The following is a 23,410-nucleotide window of genomic DNA, read 5'->3' on the forward strand; positions in this document are numbered from 1 at the left end:
AGCTTGGCAGGAGGATTGGACTCAGTCATCTTTGGGGGTCCCTTCCAAACCCCACCATTCTGTGATTCTGTGGTTCATGTCCCAGCATCTCTCAAAATCAGAAAAGGAACAAGCATCATTGTGTTTGAATGAATGGCTCTGCTTGGTGTGAATGATGAATGCAGATTTCTGAGAAAAAAAAATAAAAAAATTTCAATGAAGTTTTGTATCCTTGAAGTAATGCAAATTTGCCATTGATTTATTTCATGTAAGATGCAGATGATTACCTGGGAAAAAAGGAAGATGTTATGATTTGAATTCTGTGTGCTATGGTAACCTGCATTTGATGGGTAATTCAGAATGAGTGACACACAGATTCAGCCCTTAGAACAGAAGTCCTGGGACAGACTTGGTTTCCCTGTGAATTTCTTTATTTTTACAAAAGATGGATATCCTGAACAACCCATATCTCAGTAAAGAAAGCATAAGACAGACAGGACATCCTGCCAAATACTGTTTGAGAGTAAAAAAGTTCATATGGTATTTATTAAGCCGTAGTTACATTTATTTTGGAAGAAAAGTCTATTTTATAGGCCTTATATTTGGAGTATATTGTCATCAAAGGGGTAAAGTAATGCAAATTACAACATTAAAAAATGGTAAGTCCAATTTAGAGGGAATTTTTAAAGCATGCAAGTCTTGAATTAAAAAAAGGTCCTGAGCCAAATATTTCATTTCTTATGCCTCCAAATTTTCCATTGTCAGCAGTGGGAATTCTGGACTGATGAATAAAACATTATCAAATGCTTTGCTTAATTCCAGCAGATCAAATGTTTGATTCTGGATTTAATTGTCTTCCCTTAACTTAAATACTCCTCTGTTTAATGGAAATATATAGAAGTCATTCAGCAACCAAGAATATCTAAATTTACTCAGTGTTAACTAAAGTGTTAACTTCATTTGATAGACAAATGAAAGGAAGTGCTTGACTCCTACTCCAGTGCTAAAATGCTGACCAAACTCTTTTAAAATGTATATTTTTTTTTCAAACCATTTTCCAAGAACGGCCATAAAATTAAAAAAAAACCGCTAAAATCAAGTAAAGGAACTAAAGACATACCTAATTTATGACATGTTCAAGGAAAATAGTCAGATTAGAAAAGGCACATGTACTCTAATTAAAAACCTTGTTCCTTTATTCATGAATTGCTATCACAAGCAGTTACATCTCTGCCAGATACTTAAGCACACTTCACCTTGATCACCTATTAGCTGATTCAGGCCCAAGGGTTTAAACCATGAAAAAGAAGACATAATTGACATTTAATTAGGCATGTAATATGATTGCAACTTTAATAAATGCTTGTGTAGAATCCACTTCTTAGCTTGCAGTGACTTTTTAAAAACTAAGTTTTAGAAAATATTCTATCACATAAATTATGTCCCTTGTATCTTCAGCAATGTCCTTGCCCTTGACATTTAATTCAACATCCTTGTTCTAATCATATGCTTTTTTACTTCAAGTAGCTCACTTGGATTAAAATGACAATGAATGCATATTTTGCAACAGCTTACAATTTTCCTAAACTGGACAAATTAGTGGGGTGCAGAAATCTTAGTTTAGAGGTTTTGCTAGATTTAAATATTAGAATAGTGCTTTACACTACTTTCTGCCATGTTTTGAACAATAGAAAAACTAAATCTTTTATTCTCATCATATTCTAGAACGTAAGTTTTATAAACAATCAGAAATTTAAGAATTCAAGAATATCTCAGCGAATCCATGTTTCAAAGGTGAGTTAACATTTGCAAAATTCTACTTGGAGTTGTTTGTTGAAACATGGGCATATTAAGCACCTTATAGAAATGAGGTCTATAGCATAATTGGTAAATCTTACTAAAATGATATACATGATCCAATAAGCCATTGTTGATTGCATAAGAAGTATTGAAATCATAAATGTATCCTGAAATATACAGAACAGTGTTATGATTTTATTAGGAAATCACACTGAGGAGGATAAAGAGTATGTGTAACACTACATAACTTCTGATTTTTAACTTCATACTCTCACTGCCAAAATTTTCATGTTTTCTTAAAACCAAATGAAAACCACAGCGAATACACTTTTCCTGGAAAATATTTTTTATTATAAAATGTACAGTATATTGACCTTAATATTATAAACATTGTAATGCATCAGAGTCTTGTAAAGACCAATAATTTATAAAATGAGACCAAATTAATTGATATTCTTTCTAGTCTCATAGTCTGATTTAAAAATATATATAAAATATATAATAAATGATCTGACTGTAGTGTCCTTAGTAAGTGGAAGAGGTTTGTTCATATGCTAAGGTAATTAACATCTGCATGTATTTTTTTTAAAATAGACCACTTTTATTTGCTAAGTTAGTCTTTGATTTTGAGGAGCTGATAAAGAATGAACAGAAAGGTTAGTAATCATATTCTATAAGGCTAGATTATGTAAAAGTACTGCAGGGTATAAAGAAAATTATGTTTCACTAAAGCACTTTTATCACTGCAGCTCATTTATTAACAATTAATACTTCTTTGGTACTTTTTAAGGTGCTTGTTAGAACAAGGAATAGCTTTGCACTATTGACAAGAATAGAGTACTTCACGTCTCAGGTGCTATCAGATAGCATGAAAAAACACACTATACTGTCGTAACAACTTAAAATCCTTTTTTAACATGTTAGTCTCCTCAGTTTCAGTATGCCTATTGCCTCCTTTATTTCAGGGACTTATTACCACATTGAATACATGCAATACACTTTGCATAAAAATATAATTCCTTTTTTTCTGCCCTCAGACTTCCTGGCTTTGCTGCAAACAGTACTTTCCTCATTGCACTCATTTGGAATTGACTTGAACACTAGTAGCCAGCCAAAGGCATTTGTTTGATTATTAGAACATATGTACATAGGTTGTTTTCGAATCACTGCCTAGTATATTTTTAGCAGTGCATTTATAGAAGCCCGCATCCCTTTGAGAAGACTGCTGGATGACTAATGACCCCTGAGGGTGGAGGAATTTGTTTCCATACAGACGGGATTGAGCTCCTGTTGTCAGATGAGATTTATCTGGAAGCTCCCATGTTATTTCTGCTTTAGGAATCCCAATGGCCATGCAGTTCAGTTTTACTGAATTTCCAGGCCTGGCATAAATGACAGGTGCTGGCTCACTGGTGATTCGGGGAGGATAGGCTATCACAATGACAGGCACATTCATAACAGAGGTGCCATACTCTGTGGACACCTTGCACAGATAAGTGCCCCTGTCAAACACAGAAGCCTCACGCACCGTCAGTGAGCCATTCTCCATCAGGGAAAAGCGACCCAGAGCTTGTGGAGCATCCATAACCATCCCATTGGGCAGGGTCCAGGAGATCTGTGCCCGCTGGTTTGGCTGGGTGATGCAATGGAGCTGCAGAGTTTCTCCATTGATGATGCTCACTAGGTTGTTGTACTGGTTGCTAATTTCTGGCCTGAGTCCCACCTTCAGGAAGACAACTCGTTCCACATAACCTCCTGGGTTTCTAGCTGTACAGCGGTAAGTCCCAGCATCCCCAGCAGAGAGGCTGCTGATGTGTAAGATCCCATCCTTCTTATGGTAAAATCTGTGCAGGTGGTTGCCACTCAGCACTTCAGTGCCATTGGGAAGGATCCAGCTTGTGCTGGGTTTGGGGTTCCCCTTGACTGAGCAGTTCAGATTGATGCTGTGCCCAGCAATGGCAGTGATCCTTTCACTGACAGGGTCTCTGAAGGAGGGTTTTTCCATGTCATCTGTAATGAAGAGCTGCACAATCAGTCTTGCTTCCCCTCCTTCATTCCGTCCGATGCATATGAGCTGCACTGCATCTGTCTGCTTTACCCCTCTGATGTCCAATGTACCATTGCGATGCACAGTGATTCTGTTCCCATAGTAGGGAGCTGGCAGGATTACTCCTTCTGGAAAAGCCCATAATACCTGTGGAGCAGGGATGCCTTCAGTTTTGCAGTCAATAAGTTTCTGGCTGTCCCTGATGGCTGTCTCTCTCACAGATGTTATTGCACTGAGATGCCCATTAATTCTGGGAGGCTGAACATTAACATGGATCCAGACAATTTTCCGATCTTCTCCAGCATTGTTCCGTGCTACGCAAGTATAGTTACCACTGTCAGATCTTTGGGCCTTTTGGATGAGGAGGGTGCCATCCCTATAGACCTGGTACTTATCAGATAGGGCAGGAATGGGTCTGTTGGCTGGGGAGAACCAGGTGACTTTGGGAGTGGGTTCTCCTTTGGCTTCACATGCTACTGTAATAACATCACCATAGGGTACATTAATAATGGCATATGTTTTATTCTTGATAGTTGCAGGCTCGGCCACTACTTTGACCCGCACTTTCATCTCATCCTTCCCAATCTGGTTCTCAGCATAACATGTGTAGTCCCCTTCCTCTCTCAGTCCAACATCATTGAAATACAAGGTTCCATTATTGAAGACCACATATCGCTTTGTCCTGCTGCCACTGTCATCTGACTGCATGAAGGTATTGATCATGCTGCCATCTGGGAGACCCCAGGAGATCTCAGGATTTGGCAGACCTGTTGCTACACAGTCAACTTTCAGGTCCCCTCCATACTTGACCTTGTGGTTATTATCATTCTTATGTTCTATTTTTGCTGGTTTCATCATCACATTCACTTTGAGGACCATATAGTCATCCCCGATCTTATTGCGAGCCACACACAAATAGTCTCCTGCATCTTTATCTGTAACTGAATGGACAACCAAAGTCCCATTGTTGAACACTTTGATTCTAGTCTCCAAGCTACTGTAAGAAAAGAAAAAAATAACAGAACATGAGATATAAAAATCACATCTTAGGTAATAAATATTGAGTTAAAACTGGAGTTCAAAATACCCCAACTCATTAATACTGAATAGAGAGGAAAGGAGCATTGCTTTTGTTAGATAATTAGATCATCTGAAATGTCCAAGATATTCACCACCAAAAAGCAAATGGAAAAAAAATAATTCAAGCAATTCTGTTCCATTCAACGACTTTAACAGTTATTTTGACCATTAAACAACCATTATGAAACAATGGTATTTTTTACTCTTCTGAGTGCATAATACAGTATTCTACAACATTAAAATATGGAACTTCTGAATGATATACTCTACAAAAAACCTACATGGAAACTATGGAATCTGGCACTTGGGTCATCAGCTGAAAACAAATCAAGGTGAGCAACTCCTTCTGGCCCTCAAAATAATAACAAAGAAGTACAATATTGATAAGCTTTGAAATATGAAGAAAGAGTTTGAATGCGCTATTTTTTCCTTTCCACTTTGCTATGTAATAGGCAAATTGTGGTCAAAACTAATTTCACCAGTAGCCCCAGCTTTCTCCCCAGAGAAGTTATCCTGTCTGAAAATCAGCCCACTTAAAGATCATGTGTGAAAATTTTTTAAAAAGCACCAGTATTTTGTTGCTACCACAATCAGGCATAAAACTAAATTTGGGGTTTTTTGCTATCTGTGGGCTACCTAAGTGTATCTTTTATCAGTATGAAAAAGATGACTAAGTTCAGCTATTAAGACAGTTATTGATAGTGGTGCATTTAAATTTCAGTAGATTTCTCATCTGTCTATAGTACTCAAAGCATGAGTAATGACCAATTTATAGAGCAGAAACTGTCTTTTCAGCAAAGCCTTAGGACAGTTACTCTCAGTTTAGAGAACAGATACTTTACTCGATATTTAAAACACTGAACAAGGAATTGGTTTAGGCATTTATCTGTAAGTGGGTTTGCACAGACCTTATTGAAATATGTTTATTTATACACTGATGTTAAAATGACCATGCTTAAGAAATGATAATATTACTTCTTCACTCTATATTTACTTCATAGAGTGATTTGTACAACAGATAAACAACATTCAGCAATCCCATTGCTCCTGGAGTCAAGCAGACACCTGTGCCACTCTATGCAAACGAAGAACATTGGAACAAGCAGTACACAAGATGCCTATCTTCACTTTTTACTACAAATAGCTGTAATAGACAAATAGTGGCAGCTTATCCTAAACACTTCAAGCTGACTTTTCCAAAGTACTACTGTTTTCAAGAAAGTTATGCCTAGTTATGGCTTGGCGAACTTTTGACAGAATTTCAAATTCTTCCTTAAGGACTGGGGAGACTCATTCAAAACTCACAGAAGAATTAAATTTGAACAGATATGAACTGTCTTTTCTCCAAGTTCATCTGGATGAGGGCATTGAGTCCATCATCAGGAAATTTGCAGATGACACCAAGCTGGGGGCAGGAGTTGATCTGTTAGAGGGTAGAGGGGCTTTGCAGAAGGACCTTGACAGGCTGGACAGATGGGCAGAATCCAACGGTATGAGATTTAACATATCCAAGTGCCGGGTTCTGCACACTGGCCACAACAACCCCATGCAGTGCAACAGGCTGGGGTCAGAGTGGCTGGAGAGCTGCCAAACAGAGAGGAACCTGAGGGTGCTGGTCGATGGTAGGCTGAACATGAGCCAGCAGTGTGCCCAGGCAGCCAAGAGGGCCAATGACCTCCTGGCCTGCATCAGGAACAGTGTAGCAAGCAGGAGCAGGGAAGTCATTGTGCCCCTGTACACTGCACTGGTTAGGCCACACCTTGAGTACTATGTCCAGTTCTGAGCCCCTCAGTTTAGGAAGGATGTTGACTTGCAGGAGCGTGTCCAGAGAAGGGAAACAAAGTTGGTAAGGGGCTTGGAACACAAGCCCTATGAGGAGAGACTGAGGGAGCTGGGGTTGCTTAGCCTGGAGAAGAGGAGACTCAGGGGTGACCTTATTGCTCTCTACAACTACCTGAAGGGGGGCTGTAGACAGGCAGAGCTTGGTCTCTTCTCCCAGGCAACCAGCACCAGAACAATAGGACAGTCTCAGGCTGTGCCAGGGGAGGTTCAGACTGGATGTTAGGAAGAAATTCTACACAGAGAGAGTGATTGCCTATTGGAATGGGCTGCCTGGGGAGGTGGCGGAGTTGCCATCATTGGAGGTGTTTAGGAGACTTGATAGGGTGCTTGGTTGCATGGTTTAGTTGATTAGGTGGTGTTGGATGATGGATTGGAAGTGATGATCTTGAAGGTCTCTTCCAACCTGGTTTATTCTATTCTATCTAAACTAATTTAGATGTGACACCTCAAATAGCAATTTACCTGTGTAAGGAATCAATCATCCTTTTGGAAGGCAATCTCCATAATATCCGAGGCCAAGGGTCTCCAGAAGCACTACAGTCCAAATGCAGGGTGCTGCCATAAGTTACATCTGTCCTCTGAGGAGAGCTCCCAGTGATCTTAGCATTCGATGCATGCTTCTTCACATGAAGTTGTATTGTTCTCTTGGCAGCTCCTACCATGTTAGCAGCAATGCAGTCATAGGTCCCACTGTCCTTGGGGGAGATGTTGCGAATATAAAGAGTTCCATTGGGAAAAACAAATAAATTCCCATTGACAAACTGAGAGGGTCGGATTTGTGTGCCATCAAAGACCACCCAGCGGATACTGGGAGGAGGTGCTGCTTTGGCAGTGCAGTGGATATTAATACTGCTACCAAAGGGCAAGGAAATGTTCTCTTGCTTATCCTGCTGGATGATGGGGGGTAAGGCTGCAATGTGCAACTTCACTGAGATACTGTCAGCTCCTGCAGCATTGCTTGCAATGCATTTGTAAACTCCTCGGTCAGAAAAAGTCGCTTGCTTGATAGACAAGGTCCGATTTTCATGAAGCATTATCCTGCTTTCTGTGGTAGAGACTGTCTGTAAAATCTTCCTATCTGGGAAAATCCATGAAATATGTGGGCTTGGAGTCCCACTAGCCTGACATTCCATTGCTATGGTCTCTCCAAAGTAGACCGTGACATCCCGATAGCGGGAAAGTAAAATTTTGGGGGGGTGGGCTACAACTGTGAGCAGAATGATCATTTTATCTATGCCATGCTGGTTCTGAGCTGTGCACAAATACTGTCCACGATCCTGAAGCTGAACATTTTGGATAAGGAGAGTACCATTTTTCCAGACTTCAAACCTTTGTAACCTGGTGTTGGCTGTCATTAGAGCTCCTGGAAAAGTGAAAGAAAAAAAGAAATAGAAATTCAAAGGATTTAAGGCATACATCTTTGCAGTGAAAAAAATCTTGTGTAAGACTTTAGATTTACTTAACACCAATTACAAGTTTAGATGGATCACACAACATCTTCTGACACTCCATTGCATAAATTAGTCTTTGTTTCTATTGCAGAACTAACCATACTAGTTTGCAAGCATGTACAGTGTGGGAACTTTTAAGTATTTTATGCTTTCGCATTCCTCTTAAATCTTAATGGAACTTCCTTTTTCCATTTGCTTATGGAAATGACAGTATCACAGTATCACTTAGGTTGGAAAGGACCTCGAGGATCATCGAGTCCAACCTGACACCGCAGACCCCATGACTAGACCATGGCACCAAGTGCCACGTCCAATCTCCCCTTGAACGCCTCCAGGGTCGATCACTCAACCACCTCCCTGGGCAACCCATTCCAATGCCGAATGACTCGCTCGGTGAAGAACTTCCTCCTCACCTCGAGTCTGAACCTCCCCTGGCGCAGCTTGAGACTGTGTCCCCTTGTTCTGGTGCTGGTTGCCTGGAAGAAGAGGCCAACTCCCTCCTGGCTACAACCACCCTTCAGGTAGTTGTAGAGGGCAATAAGGTCACCCCTGAGCCTCCTCTTCTCCAGGCTAAACAATCCCAGCTCCCTCAGCCTCTCCTCATAGGGCTTGTGTTCAAGGCCTCTCACCAGCCTTGTTGCCCTTCTCTGGACACGCTCAAGTGTCTCAATGTCCTTCTTAAACTGAGGAGCCCAGAACTGGACACAGTACTCAAGGTGCGGCCTAACCAGAGCAGAGTACAGGGGCACTATGACCTCCCTGCTCCTGCTGGCCACACTATTCCTAATGCAGGCCAGAATGCTATTGGCCCTCCTGGCCACCTGGGCACACTGCTGGCTCATATTCAGGTGGCTGTCGATCAGCACACCCAGGTCCCTCTCTGTCTGGGAGCTCTCCAGCCACTCCGACCCCAGCCTATAGCTCTGCATGGGATTGCCATAGCCAAAGTGCAGCACTCGGCACTTGGACTTGTTGAAAGCCATCCCATTGGACTCTGCCCATCTGTCCAGTCGGTCGAGGTCCCTCTGCAGAGCCTTTCTACCCTCTAATTGACTAACATCTGCCCCTAACTTTGTGTCATCTGCAAACTTGCTGATGACTGACTCTACCCCTTCATCCAGATCATCAATGAATATGTTGAAGAGGACAGGGCCCAGCACTGATCCCTGGGGGACACCACTGGTGACTGGCCTCCAGCTGGATGCGGCACCGTTCACGACCACTCTCTGGGCCCGGCCCTCCAGCCAGTTCCTAACCCAGCACAGAGTGTAGTGGTCCAATCCACAGGCTGACAGCTTAGTCAGCAGTTTGCTGTGGGGGACGGTGTCAAAGGCCTTGCTGAAGTCTAGGTAGACCACATCCACAGGCCTCCCCACATCCACCAGGTGGGTCACCTGATCATAGAAAGAGATCAGGTTGGAGAGGCAGGATCTGCCCTTCCTGAATCCATGTTGGCTGGACCTGAGCCCTTGGCCATCCTTCAGGTGCGCAGTTATTGCTGCCAGGATAATCTGCTCCATCACTTTCCCTAGCACTGAGGTCAGGCTGACTGGCCTGTAGTTTCCAGGTTCCTCCATCCGACCCTTCTTGTGGATGGGGACCACGTTGGCCAGTTTCCAGTCATCTGGGACCTCACCACAGACACATCAATATTTAAGACAGTAGCGTTAACAAACCCATATGCACAAGCATTGTCATCATAAATTTTAACTGCTGTGAATAATCAGAATTGGCTTCTATTTCTTCTTAAAAAAATAAACTCTTTGAACGGTAGAGGTTTTCTTTTACTACAAGAAAGATGGCAAAATTTTTATCTGTAATGATTAGTTGCCATTAGTCACATTTTATCTATAACAACTAAATGAGACAAATTCTTCTTCAGTGCTTTGGACTATTCATGCAATCATGTTACATTTTTACACAACAAACCAAGTATTTATATCCTTAAAAAAGAAAATTATCAAAATCACATTTTTCTCTGTCTTACCTGTAGAGAATTTTGTCCAAGTAATAAAAGGCTTGGGTTCCCCTACTGCATCACAAGGGATAGAAATATCTGTTTCAGCAAGAATGGATATGCTCTGAGACCCTTTTGTGATTATTTTAGGTCTTTCTCCATGAATCCTGAAGTTAGTGGGAGACTGAAATACAGTTGAATTGTGTGACAGAATGCCTCCCACATAAGGCACAGATGGAACTTTTTGATGCTGCTGCACATTTTTAACTGGACGAACTGCAGTAGATAGCTGAGGTTTTGTGTGCTGAGAGAGAAAGGCTGGAGGGGTAATCTTCAAAATTGCTGGTGGTGGAAATGTGGTGGTTGTGGTGTGTGACACTGGAGGCACTGGAATAGCTGTAGCTTTCTGCATTGTAATGCTAGAAGGGGAAACCTGGGCAACCTTCTCCTCATTTACATCTTTCAGAAATGGTTGACTAGGGACCACTGGTTTCGGATGCATATTTAAGTGAGGGAATATCCTTGTTCTGTTGAAAAGGAAAGGCATTCTGGAACTAGGATAATAGGGGATCCACTGACTTGGCAGTCTCCCTACTGTGCTTCTGTTATCTGGAACATAGTTACTTCCAGAAAATCTTGAATTAATATTGTATCTGTTCTGACCCTGATTACTGAACTTGCTCGCAGTGATTGGATTTGTTTTGTGAAATAGAGAGGTTTGTGTTGGGGTAGCTGCTTCCTTCTGAGAGGCAAAAGATTTTTTGTCCTGTATGGCATGTGCTGCATATGCTGTTATCTCTGGTTTGTTTGTGTAGTGAAGAGGCTGGTGTGTCATAAAATAGTGAAGTGAACCTTGTGTTGCAATATATGGAGGCTTCACTGCACCTCTTACTGGAACATGCTTTGGAGGCACAATGAGTAGCCTTTGGTTTAGGCTTGGTATCATTCCAGCAGGTGGATGTGGAATGTTTGGATTTATCAATAAACTGTTGTTTGACATGCTACTATGTAACTCTTTGAATTGCTCCCCTTTTGATTGTATGCTTATTTTGGTTTTGCTAGAAGGAGAAATAGGGTGCACATTCCACCTTGATACCACCATTTTGTCCCTATTTGTTTCAATTTGTTTTCCTTCTAGGAGGCTTTCTTGATTCAAAGTAATACTTTCTTCAGTGGCATAATGAAGTGAAGGATGTGAAATAGAAGGTGGAATAGTGACAAGTTTTATAAAAGGAATAAAGGCAGTGGATATAGTTGAAGGCTTTTCAGTTGTTTCCAATGTGGGATTATGATGAAATACTTTCGACATTGCTTGCTTGTCTTCCAAGGAAGATGGCTTTGTCTCAGTCTGAGAAGCAACAGATTTTTCTGTTTCATTAAGTGGAAAAGTATAAGTTTCTGTCCTGCTGAAGGAGAACGATGAAGTAATTGTTTCCTGCTGCTGAGCTCGTTCATTTATTCCTGGTGTTTCTAAAGATACTGTGGGTTTCCATGACTCCACTGAAACCGAGATGTCCTTAAAATCTTCTACTGTTCCAAAAGAAATACCTAAGTCAGTTGAAGTGGGATATATCAACCGGAATGTTTCAGCAGTTGTTTTGTTAACCACAACTTCTGAGTCAAATAGGATAGGCTCTTGAGATTCTGGTTTTGCAGATAGCATCAAGCTATTTAGGTGCTTAGGAGAAACTGTTGTACTCATTTGTTCTGCCTTACTATCCATTGTTTTAGAATGTGCTTTAATGCCCATCTCAGATATATTGTCTAATGAAGTGTATCCTGGCACTTCCATTAGCTCAGGTTTCAGAGGTGCACTTGACTCTTTCCTGGAACCTGTGTCATATACATCATGAGATGATAAAATTGTGACAGGTGCAGTCACTGGAAGTGTCAAGGTTTCTGAAGCAGTAGCAAGTGTCATACGTTCTTCTTGAGGTGAAGAAGCAGTAGGCGTAAAGTAGGTTGTGACTACCTCTTTGATTTTGGTAATTTTCTCAAAGACATCTGGATTAGAAACTAATGAAGGAATAAATGCCATGTGCTCCTCTTGTTTAGCCTGTATTTTGACATTGCCTGTAAGATCAGGGCTTTCAAGAGTTGCAGAAGGGATTTTGGTCACAGCTTCAACCACAGGTGTCTTTGGAACAACAGGTATTGCCTCTGTGGTTAAAACAATGCGGGGTAAAGGCTTTGTTTTTTGTTGAATTCTCTTTGGCCTCAATCCCCTTCTCCCATATGGCCTTCTCCTAGCATGCTGAGTAACAAGTGGAGGCATGGTCTTTCTATAAGGAGCTGTTGTTGTGGCCACAGTGGTCAACCTATTGTCATCAGAAGCAGATTTTATCCCCTCTGCTGGTTTATTATGAGTATTAGTATTATGCAAAACAAATGTGGTATCTGGTTTTGGAGTAGCCAAGTTTCTGTTTCCTCCCTGAAAATTCTTTGCATAATGGCTGGACATGCTTTCTTGAGTTACTATATTCCCATAGGTCTCAGGTTCTTCCTTGCTCTGAACTCTAATGGATGTGGCAACTGGAAAACTTGTACTTATGTCTGCCATTTTTGTCTGATCTGTAGATGCTTCTTTGTGCTGGTGTATCAAGTCATTGCTTTTTTCTCTAACAAATGGAGAAATGGATGAAGAAATGGTAGTAGTGTCTATAGAATCTGTTGGGATGATCTCATCTAACTGAAAAGGTGTTGAAATTATGGTGCCAATATTTATTTGATCCACTTTACTTAATTTCACAGTTGTCTCCAAGATGCTATGAAGATCTGCAGTCTGATATTTGGCTAGGAATGCAACATCAAGTGGTAGCTCAGCAAAAGCAGAATTCTCTTCTGATGTAGAAGACACACTCCTATCGATATTTTCCACTGTAAATGAGCTGCTCTGAATATTAGGGAAGTTTGTTACAATTTGTCTGGTTAGAGGTTCTTCAGTGAAAGGATAGATATTTTCTTTGACTACAGCTGCAGAGACAGGAGTCAAATGAACAGCTGATACAGTGATTTCACCAGGGTATGTACTTGCAGGTGCTTCTAAGTCGCTGTGGTCGGAGAAGGGTTGACTTTCTGACCTTACTAATATGGACTGGACTGAAAATGCTTTAGTGTTCTGGGAAATCGTCACTGAGAATGGCTCATCCTCCCCCACAGGTGGTGCATCAGCAGAGGAATCTACCACATCAGCTGTTGCTCCTGAAGTTGGAGGGCTGGCTATTGGATGAGAGACTGAAGTAGTTCTCTGCATGACTGACGTCAGTGCGGTTGTTAAAGGAATGGCTGTAGCTGTGGTTCTAGGAATATTCTTCCCACGGACCTTTGCCAAAATGTCAGCCCAGTGCTGTGGATTAATCTGCTTGCTTGCTACATTAATTCTCCTTCGAGATTCAAATACTCTCCGGCCTTCTGCAACATTGCTGTCTTGATTTCTATCAGTACTCTTCCAGATTTTCATTTTTCGTCTGCCTTTCTTTCTTTTTTTAATTTGAGCCTCTGTCACATGGTCACTTTTTTGTTTAAAGCCTATTTCCCAGTCTTTCAGGCGGCTTTTTCTCTGAGGGAACTCCTCCACTCCTTCTGCTCCTGACCCCTCTCCATCATCTATGACATGCCCTCTTTTTTTTGACAAACTTTTTGAGCCTGGGCGTTTTTTTAGTTTTACCCTTTTAAATGACCTGTCAGACACCATTTTATTTACTGTAACCCTTACGACAAACTGATCTGATCCCTGCTGATTGACGGCCACACATCTGTAGTGGCCACTATCACTGACGTGGCTTTTTGGAATAAGCAAAGTACCATTGTGCAACATATATCCTTTTGAAGAGTTTGATAAATCATTAAGTATCTGACTGTTTGGAAGAATCCAGCTCAGCTGTGGCTCTGGGATGGCAACTGCATTGCATGGCAAAACTGTTGGATCTCCAACATTTTTTTCAACTCTCACTATATCTGAATCAGCTACCTGAACAGCTGAAGGCTGCACCACAAGTCTGAAAGTCATTATGTCAGCATCATCTCTCACCTGTGCAATGCAGTGGTACAGACCACTATCAGTGTAACTCACTGATTTGATTATTAGCTGGCCACTGCTAAGAATGGAAAATCGACTGGTTTTTTTATTAAATGGCCCCTGCAGTTTTGTTCCATCTGGAAATAGCCACTGAATGGAAGGGCTCTCAGAAGCTTTCACATTGCAGCTCAGCTGACATTCTGACCCTTCCACCACAATCTGTGATGTCCTTGTGGTCTGGTTTTGCTCTATCATTACCCAGCTTCTCTGCTGCCCAGTGTCTTTGGTATGAATTGTCTGAGAAAACACAGTAGAAAAAGATAGTAACACCTTTTTCCCTGTACTTTGATGTCTGTTTAATTGGATATTTATAAGAGGTTGCATCACCCAGGAAGGCTCAGCCAGTATTTGAGCTTTTACACCTGTGTAGTAAAGAGCATCATAATCTAAGCCTTGTCTGTATCGATAGCTTACTTTAGGCTCTTTGCTGAGCATAAGTTCCCTCTCCAATTTGACAGGTACTTCGCTGTAATAAGCTATAAGCTTCCATAATTTTTCATAGTTTTCTCGGTTCATTGGACACTCAAAATCCAATGAAATTGTAGCATTTAGATCCATCTCCTGAGTCTGGATTTGATTCCAATGAATTTTGGTAGAGCCTGTTGGTTTTTTGATTTCACAGTTGAGGTGGACTACATTGCCATGCTCATCAGTCATATTTAGAGTAATGTTCCACGGAGACGACTGAATCTTTTCCAGAGGGACTTTGTAACTTTCACCATCATCTTCATTTTGAGTGCTGCTATTCTGCCTCAATGAAGACTGAATGATCGGTTTTACACAGGAAATATCTTTCAAGTTTTGAATATCTTCTTTCTGTAGATGTTTTGGGCTGTTGCACTTAGGACAGAGCTGTCCCCCTTCATAAGCTTTGTCCTTTTTGCATTTTAAAACACCTGTAACAACAACAAAAGAGTTAAAAAAAAAAAAAAAAAAAGGGAAAACGAATACTAGGTAAGCTGAGTAACTGTTCTAAAGTTAGAGAACTCTCAAAACTCTGAAATGGACAGCATGAAGAACTCACTATGGCACGTGACACATAAGACAAGGCTTTTAAAATGGTACCTCATGGTTTTCACAGTCAAAAGGACACCTGATTCTCAAACTGACCCAAATTTCTTCTGACTTTAATGAGAAGACTGAATATTCAACCCTCTGAAAATTAGATTCACTGAATCTGAGTAAAATGCCTAGAAACGGAAGTGTTCAGAGCAACACTTTACAAGTCTGTAAAAATCTACGCTGTGCAAAATAGTCTGCATCTCTACTGTGAGACCCTAACCATTTAACTTGTGGATCTAACAATATGAGGACTTGGTCCTCTCAGTTTTTCAAAATGTAGCATTTGCCTGAGAAATGGTGAACTTCCTCATTAAATAATCCAGAAAGTTATTTACTTTTGTCTGTTATTAATGACTACATGTGGCTACCAAAATTTCTGACTAGTTCCTGCACTTAAAACCTATTCATTGTCAGCAAAAAAACCCTGAAGTGATACTTCTTCCATGACCTTTGAAATAACTGTAAATTCTTTTACGATAAAATAAAAACTAAAACAGAGAAGGAGTGCTAAAACAGGAGACAACAGCCTTGACTCCTCTCTTCTGTCCATGCCAGAAAGACTTGACTGCAAAATAAGAGTCACATATTTATTACATTGGTCTGCTCATTATAATAGCAAATGTCACCTTGTATATTTAGTTTGGAAACAGGCTGTAAATAAAATTATTCCAGATATTCCAGGAATAAGTGTCATGATGATTACTCACTGAGGAATGGGGGATATTTGAGTGAATGAACAATACCTGTGGGTTATAAGGCAAAATGCTAGAAGAGGAAATGAGTGGCAAAATTTCATTCTGTTTTTTAATTGAAAAACAAATGCTTTGCCTATTTTTCTTTAGAAGATCTTACAAATTAACTAGCCCATCACTTGCAGATTCAAATATGTATCAGAGATAAGGAAAGCATGCTTCATGACAGAACCTTGGCAGAGGTCACACTGGTCTGAAGGACTTTTGTAACTCTATCTGTACAGAATTCCAAAAGTAGTTAATGTTATCATTATATAAAGGCACAAAATCTGTTATACATAAAAAGGGCATGGATAAAATATTTTTCTAATAATCACTACTGTTTTAATGTAAAAAGGGTTGCAAACTGAATAAAAATGCCAACAAGCCAACACAGCACAAGAATAGGAAGTTTACTTAATATTTCATTGTTACAACTTACACTGCAATCTAAGTGTGCTTAACAGACACACTCATCTAGATCAAGGAGAGCATACAATAATCCTAAAATGTAAATTAGTGACATTTAATACCTGAGTTAGAGACTTCAAGTATCAGTTCAGGCAGGAACACTTATTTTACATGTTCAAGAGTTACGTACTCTTAAAAGTATTGAACTGCAGCTAAGGTCAACACATCATTTGATGCAGCCTGGGACATGGTTGGCCTTCTGGGCTGCAAGAACACGTTACCAGCTCATGTTGATCTTTTTGTCAGCTCACAGCCCAAGCCCTTCTCTTTGAAACTGCTCTCGAGCCACTCTTCACCCAGTCTCTATTTGTGCTTGGGATTGCTCTGACCCAGGTGTAGGACCTTGCACTTGGCCTTGTTGAACTTCATGAGGTTGGTCTGGGCCCACCTCTCAACCCTGTCCAAGTCCCTTCATAGGATCACAGGATGTTAGGGGTTGGAAGGGACCTCCAGAGAGTCCAACACCCCCTGCCAGAGTAGGACCATAGAATCTAGCACAGGTCTCACAGGAACATATCCAGCTGGGTCTTGAAAGTCTCCAGAGAAGGAGATTCCACTATATCTCTGGGCAGCCTCTTCCAGTGCTCTGTGACCCTCACAGCGAAGATCCTCCTCATGTTGAGGTGGAACCTCCTGTGCTGTAGTTTATATCCATTGCCCCTTGTCCTATCCAGGGTGCAACTGAGAAGAACCTGTCCCCTCCCTCTTAACCCCCAGCCCTCAGATACTTATAAACATTTCTTAAATCCCCTCTCAAAATTCTCCAGACTAAAAAGTCCCAGGTCTCTCAGCCTCTCCTCATAGGGCACATTCTCCAGTCCCTTGCAGCCCTCCATTGGACTCTCTCAAGTAGATCCCTGTCCCTCTTGAACTGGGGAGCCCAGAACTGGATTCCAGGTGAGGTCTTACTAGGCCAGAGTAGAGGGGGAAGAGAACCTCCTTGATCTGCTGGACACACTCCTTTTAATGCACTCTAAGATACCACTGGCCCTCATAGCCACAAGGGCACATTGCTGACCCACAGATAACTTGTTATCTACCAGGACTCCCAAGTCCTTCTCCACAGGGCTGCTCTCCAGCAGATCACCCCCTAACCTGTACTGGTGCAGTTTATTATTCCTTCCCAGGTGCTGCACTCTGCATTTACCCTTGTTGAATCTCATTAGGTTCCTCTGTGCCCAGCTCTCCAGTCTGTCCAAGTCTCACTGAATGACCACACAGCCTTCAGGTGTATCAGTCAAGCCTCCCAGTTTGATATCGTTGGTAAACTTGCTGAGCAGACACTCTGTCCATCTGTCTGTTTGCCCCCTCATCAATGTCATTGATGAAGATGTTGAACAGGACTGGACCCAGCACTGATCCTAGGGGGAGTCCACTAGTTACAGGTCTCCAGCTGGACTTGGCACCATTGACTGCCACTCTTTGGACTCTGTTTTATAAACAGTTCCTAATCCATCTCACTGTTGGTTCTATCCCCTTCCCTCCAGTGTGTCAACCAGACCACATGTCACCTGCAAACTTGTGGGTGCACTCAATTCCACAGCCTGTATCACTGACAAAGGTGCTAAATAGCACTTGTCCCAGTACTGACCCTTGAGAGATGCCACTTGTCACTGACCTCCATTTGAACATTGGGCCATTGACTGTAACTCTCTGAGTGCAGCCATAGTGCCAATCCCTTATCCAGAGAGTGGTCCACCCCTCCAGGCCATGCTTTTCCGATTTGGTGACCAGGATGTCATGTGGGACAGTGTGAAACACTTTACACAAGTCCAGATAGATAACATCAGTTGCTCTTCCCTTGTCCACTGATGCTGTAACTCCATTATAGAAAGCCAAGTTCATCAGACATGATTTGCTCTCACTGAATCTGTGTTGGTTACCACCAATCAGCTCTTGTTCATTTTCTGTATGCCTTAGCATAGCCTTCAGAAGGATCTGCTCCATGATCTTGCCAGGTACAGAGGTTAGACTGATTGGCCTATAGTTTCCAGGGTCTTCCTTTTTCCCCTTTATGGAGACAGGAGTTGTATTTTCCCTTTTCCTGTCAGCAAGGACTTCACCAGAGTGAAGCCTGCTTTCTTGAAATCCAGAGTAGTGAGCTTGCTTTACACCCTTTTTGATGCCTTGAAGATCTTAAATTCTATCATTTCATGGTTGCTGTAGTGAAGGCTACCCCTCCGGCCTACTACAGTAAGCACTCAACTAACTGAGATGGTGAACTGAGATGCCCAAATCAACAACTAACATTCATAGTACTACTCATTTACTGCATTCCTGATACAGAAGCATTATAAATCTGTGGGTTTTTTCCTTTCTTCCTTCCAGTATTTTGCTTCTGCACATGATGAGAAGTGCTCCAGCCTAAGTATCATGACACTTCTCTCACATATGTCTGGACAAAGAAAGACCAGTTGTTTTACAGAAAGAAATTTCAGAACTGCAGGTTTTCTCTGGAAATTCTTAAAATATATTTCCTCGATCATAAAAGGAAGTTGCAGTCAATGAAAGAACATATAGACACGAAGGATGCATATTGCATAACAGCCTTAATATTAACTGCACCAAAGCTAAAGGACTCATCCAGGAATTTGGAAAACTGCCTTCCATTCCTTCTTTATCCAAACAAGTTCAAATCCAATGTTTGCACCTCCCATGAAAGCACAGGGTTACTAGCTTCGTTGGTTGAGGACCACTGACAGCCCTTAGTCAGAGATATACTGGTGCACAAAGGAGCACGCTAACAGGTTACAGCCTATCTCCTCTTTCCAATTATAAACTTTGAGATTACTTTTCCCATCTTGAATGTAATGTCTAATTCCTTTGTTGCTGAATACAAATTTCTAACTAGTGACACAAAGTAGAATCCTTTCTACACTGTGTTTTAAATATGTGCATTTATTGAGTGGTAATGGAATGCAATAATGCACCAAGACATCATGTAAGTAATAGTCAGGAAATAACAACACAACAACACTGTCCATATGCAGAACAAGAGAAAATAATCTAGCATTATGATTTGAAGAAGCATTAGTATTTTTGCTCTTACCTCCAGAAACTTCATTCCATTCAAGAAGCCACTTTAAACTGCAGTCACAAGTCCATGGATTGCCATGAAGGTAAAGGTTTTCCAGCAGTGGCATGCCTTGAAACATCCCTGCAGGCAAGGTCCTAAGAGCATTTTCAGATAGGTAGAGATGTCTAACTGTTGACAGTCTGAAATAATCAAGGACCACAAATGTTGAAAAGGTGTTGGGGTGAAGTTGATGGAGTAAATTCCCTTCTAAGTGGACCAGTCTCAGAGAAGTTAATCCATTAAAAGCATTTGGATGAATAAACTCAATTCTGTTGTGGTCCATGTGCAGTCTCATTAAGCTTGAAAGTCCTTGGAGGGTCTGGCCAGTTATGACTTTCAATTTATTGTAACTGATTTTGAAAACCTAAAAAAATAGAAGAGAGAAATTTTGGGTTTTCTATCTAAATTCAAACAGAATAGCAAGGAAGCGGAAGTCTTCCTCTCACATTCAAATGTCAATGCAACCATGCAAAATGATATGCTGGTCAAAAAGGGAAAATACAAATGACTATTAGTATAACAAAGGCATGGTTGAGAGATCTCCAGTATATCTAGGGTGTAAACATCTTAATCCTAAGAAAGGCACTAAAAAACCACTTATCTTTGTCTTCTCTTATCCATGAAAGTTAGAATTTTGGAAGACCTGAGAATTACCTGGAGAGATATGAGATCTTTCAAAGCACCATTAGGTATATTCTGAATGTCATTTCCATGTATCATAAGCAATTCCAGTTTTGTAAGTCCAGCAAGGGAGTTTTCATATATAGACTGTATACTGTTAAACCTGGGGGGAAAAAAATCACACATGCAGTAATATTTTATGCACTGACTGTCATGGACTGCAAATGTAACAGTAGTAAAACCTAATTTTCAGGGAAAATTGGAGGGATCTGAATGCATTGTCAAAGGGCCAGAAGTTACTGAAATATTTTTACAAGGCCAAGTATACAAAGCTCATGTTTACATTAACATTCCTTTTCTCTCAGTTTGTGGTACTTCAACAATAATTTAGGAGTAAGACTAATAAATAGGCATTTAAATTCTAATAGCTGTTAGTATGCTTTTCCATGCAGCTTGGTTTATAGATGGTAATAAATGAATGGCCTGCAGCCAACCAATGATGCTATGGAGCCTGGCAAACTAGACAGGCTGCAGTATTGCCAAAACAATATCTAACAATAAACGAATAAAGATTTGGAGAAAAGACATTACAAATAGGTATTTCCCAAACAGCATGAGAAGCAGGAAATCACATCCTGCTTCACTTGCTGTTACAATATGTAATTGGCTACATCAACTAATTACATAAGATCTAGGAATTGACCTTCCAATTGTGTAATTTGAGCCTAGAAACTCCTTTCAGAGAAGGAATACAGAAAATCTATTTTTTGAAAAGAAGTCAATTTCACTTTGGACAAATAAATCAGATTTTATTTGCCAATATGTTAAGTTTTAAGTTTGGCAGACTAACTCTGCCTTTGGATTTTCCATATGTAGACATAAAATTAAACTAACCTGGGCATGAAGTCTTTAATAAAAAAAAATTAAAGATATTTCCTACTTTTTTTTACACTATCTAGAAAGGGAGAGAAGAGACAGGAAGAAATTAAAGTACCTTAATATGAAGGAAATAGTTTCAGATCCTCACCATATTATCTACCTGAAGATTCTGAATTTTTACCAAAGATGTAGACTGTTTTGATATTTTTAGTCCCACTGTAGCAGTTATCCTATTAAAATTCTGACTCAAACATTGGCCCTTCTAAAAAACATGAATGTCTCAAAATATTTTTTTTTCTAAATTATTTTCAATTAGGAAAATAATCATTACCTCCTAAAAAATTGGCACTTTAAAATGAAAATATGGTGAAAACTCTTCCAAAATCAAAGAAATATAGCAACAGGTATAAGACTGCTTCTTCCGGGAATGGCCACAAGTCAGGAAATGGCATTTGTAGTCATAAAATACAAAGATAGGAAAAGGCTTTCATGCTATTAGCATCAAGTAATAAACCTTTATTTTAAAAAGCAGTCTAAACACCTAAATAACTTAGAAGCATACATCCAATTTTCAAAAGCAACTGAAGCATAAAGTTTGCCATAGAATGTTGATGTATAGAGGAGAGTTGATTGTGAATGTGTGATTTTGAATAAGAGGAGTGGGGTATTTTTTTTGGGCCCAAAATGGCATGAAAATACAGAATACTGTAACACAGATTTATTATCTACAAGGGTATTTTAGACTAAAATTAGGCTTCATATGGATAAAGTGTTGGTGGACAGAAATTTAAACTACAGAGAAGAAATCTCTACTGTCAGTTACTGCATGCTCAGTTGCAGTTTATAGGCCTTGAGGTGTTCAGGGTGAGTTCATACTAGGTAGTGAGGCAACTCTGGTATCAAGTAGAAGAGGAGTGTGACTCTTGCACCACACCATGTCACATAATGACCCTATAAAGCACTTATGTGATATGCAGCCTACTGTCTCTGCCTTCTTTTCTCACAATCTCTCAGTTACATGTGAGTTGGCAATATCCTGGCAGAGGAATATGAGTTGGAGCCTGAGCAATTTCTCCCTAACACACTGACATCTTCTTCAAGGTCCTTGAAAAAAAAAAACAAAAAACTCAAACCAAACAACTCCAAAGACAATGGAATAGCTTAATTTTACTGTGTTGCTTTAATATATGCTTTATCTCATTGTTCTCCAAAATGCTACCTGGCTACATTGTGGAGTTTTACTCCTACTATATTTTCCTACATCAAGTATAACATGCACCTTTTAGCAGACATCCTGTAGTAGGTTTAATTCAACATACAACTTTTTATACACTGTAACAGACTACATGCCCTATTTACCAAGAACTGGCACCATGACATAAATGTTTATTTAAAAACAATAGTTCACTGCTTGCTACAAAGAGCCATACAAACCCGAAATTGATTCTTTCCACATGTTTTGGGATCCTCCCAGGCACGGCGGCCAAGGACCGGAAGGTGCAGTGGACCTCGGTGGGCAGGTAGCAGGCACAGGGCTGGGGGCAGGCCTGGGCTACTGGCAGCAGCCCCAGCCCCAGGATCAGCACCACGGAGAGCGCCGCCGCCACAGCCCCCATCTTGTCGCCTCCTCTCTCCTCGCTTCCCCTGGGCCGCCCGGGGAAAATGGGAGGGGAGGAAGAGAAAAGAAAAGGTGGTTTGAAAAATCCTTTCAATAGCTTTATATATTTAGCAGTGCTCTGCAGCATCCCAAAAGGTCTGTAGACAATAAAGGCAAAGTTCAGTAGTTCAGAAGTTTTCTTCCTTCAGTATCATTTACTACTTTGACGTTAACTTTCCCCTCATTATTCACTTCTAACTCTTCCACCAAATACCTATTCTATTACAGTCAGGTTGTCTCCCTATGGTAATAAATTTTGTACATTTGGTCTGTATGTCAAGGGTAGTACTTGTCCTGACTAAAAATCAGAAAACTTCATGTCTAGTTCATGCAAATTGCCATGGCTCCCTCTACAGACAATGAAAGAAAAAAAAGCTAGCCATATTCACTTGAATATCAGTTATCTACTTGATGCAAGACCTAGAAATAATACAGATCAGCTTCATTGGTTCATTCTTTAGATATCTCAAACAGCCCAGCTGCCTAAATTTTAGAGAGGCAAAATGTGCAAAATGTGGCTGACCTAATCCCATTCATAATATAAATAGGCAATTGTGTCATTGGGAGAGAAAGTGAGTGAAAGAATTTGTTTGCCATATATCTGAGATCTGTCATCATTTGCCACACTCTGCAATGTCAGATGTCCTCTTACAATCTTAACCAAATAGGTGCTATGAAT

The 23,410-nt window shown here is 40.6% G+C and overlaps 1 protein-coding gene across 2 annotated transcripts; it reads right to left on the bottom strand.

Annotated features, from left to right (window-relative positions):
* Positions 1-1,157: 1,157 nt before the first annotated feature.
* Positions 1,158-22,718, bottom strand: MXRA5 (matrix remodeling associated 5). 2 transcript variants are annotated; one of them, XM_068141658.1, is made up of 6 exons: positions 22,509-22,718; positions 20,229-20,358; positions 19,548-19,938; positions 10,187-15,130; positions 7,211-8,111; positions 1,158-4,820 (listed from the first exon to the last, which is right to left on the bottom strand). In XM_068141658.1, exons 1-6 carry the CDS (start codon positions 22,688-22,690, stop codon positions 2,912-2,914), a joined length of 8,457 nt encoding a protein of 2,818 aa, XP_067997759.1. In that variant the 5' UTR covers positions 22,691-22,718; the 3' UTR covers positions 1,158-2,911. The 2 variants fall into 2 exon arrangements, with proteins under 2 accessions (XP_067997759.1, XP_067997758.1); XM_068141657.1 differs by having other exon boundaries at positions 1,158-4,823.
* Between the last annotated feature and the right edge of the window lie 692 nt (positions 22,719-23,410).

This window comes from Melanerpes formicivorus, unplaced genomic scaffold, assembly GCF_026170545.1.
Source record: "Melanerpes formicivorus ecotype bairdi unplaced genomic scaffold, bMelFor1.0.p_v2 SCAF_1, whole genome shotgun sequence".
Taxonomy (NCBI): Eukaryota; Metazoa; Chordata; class Aves; order Piciformes; family Picidae; genus Melanerpes; species Melanerpes formicivorus.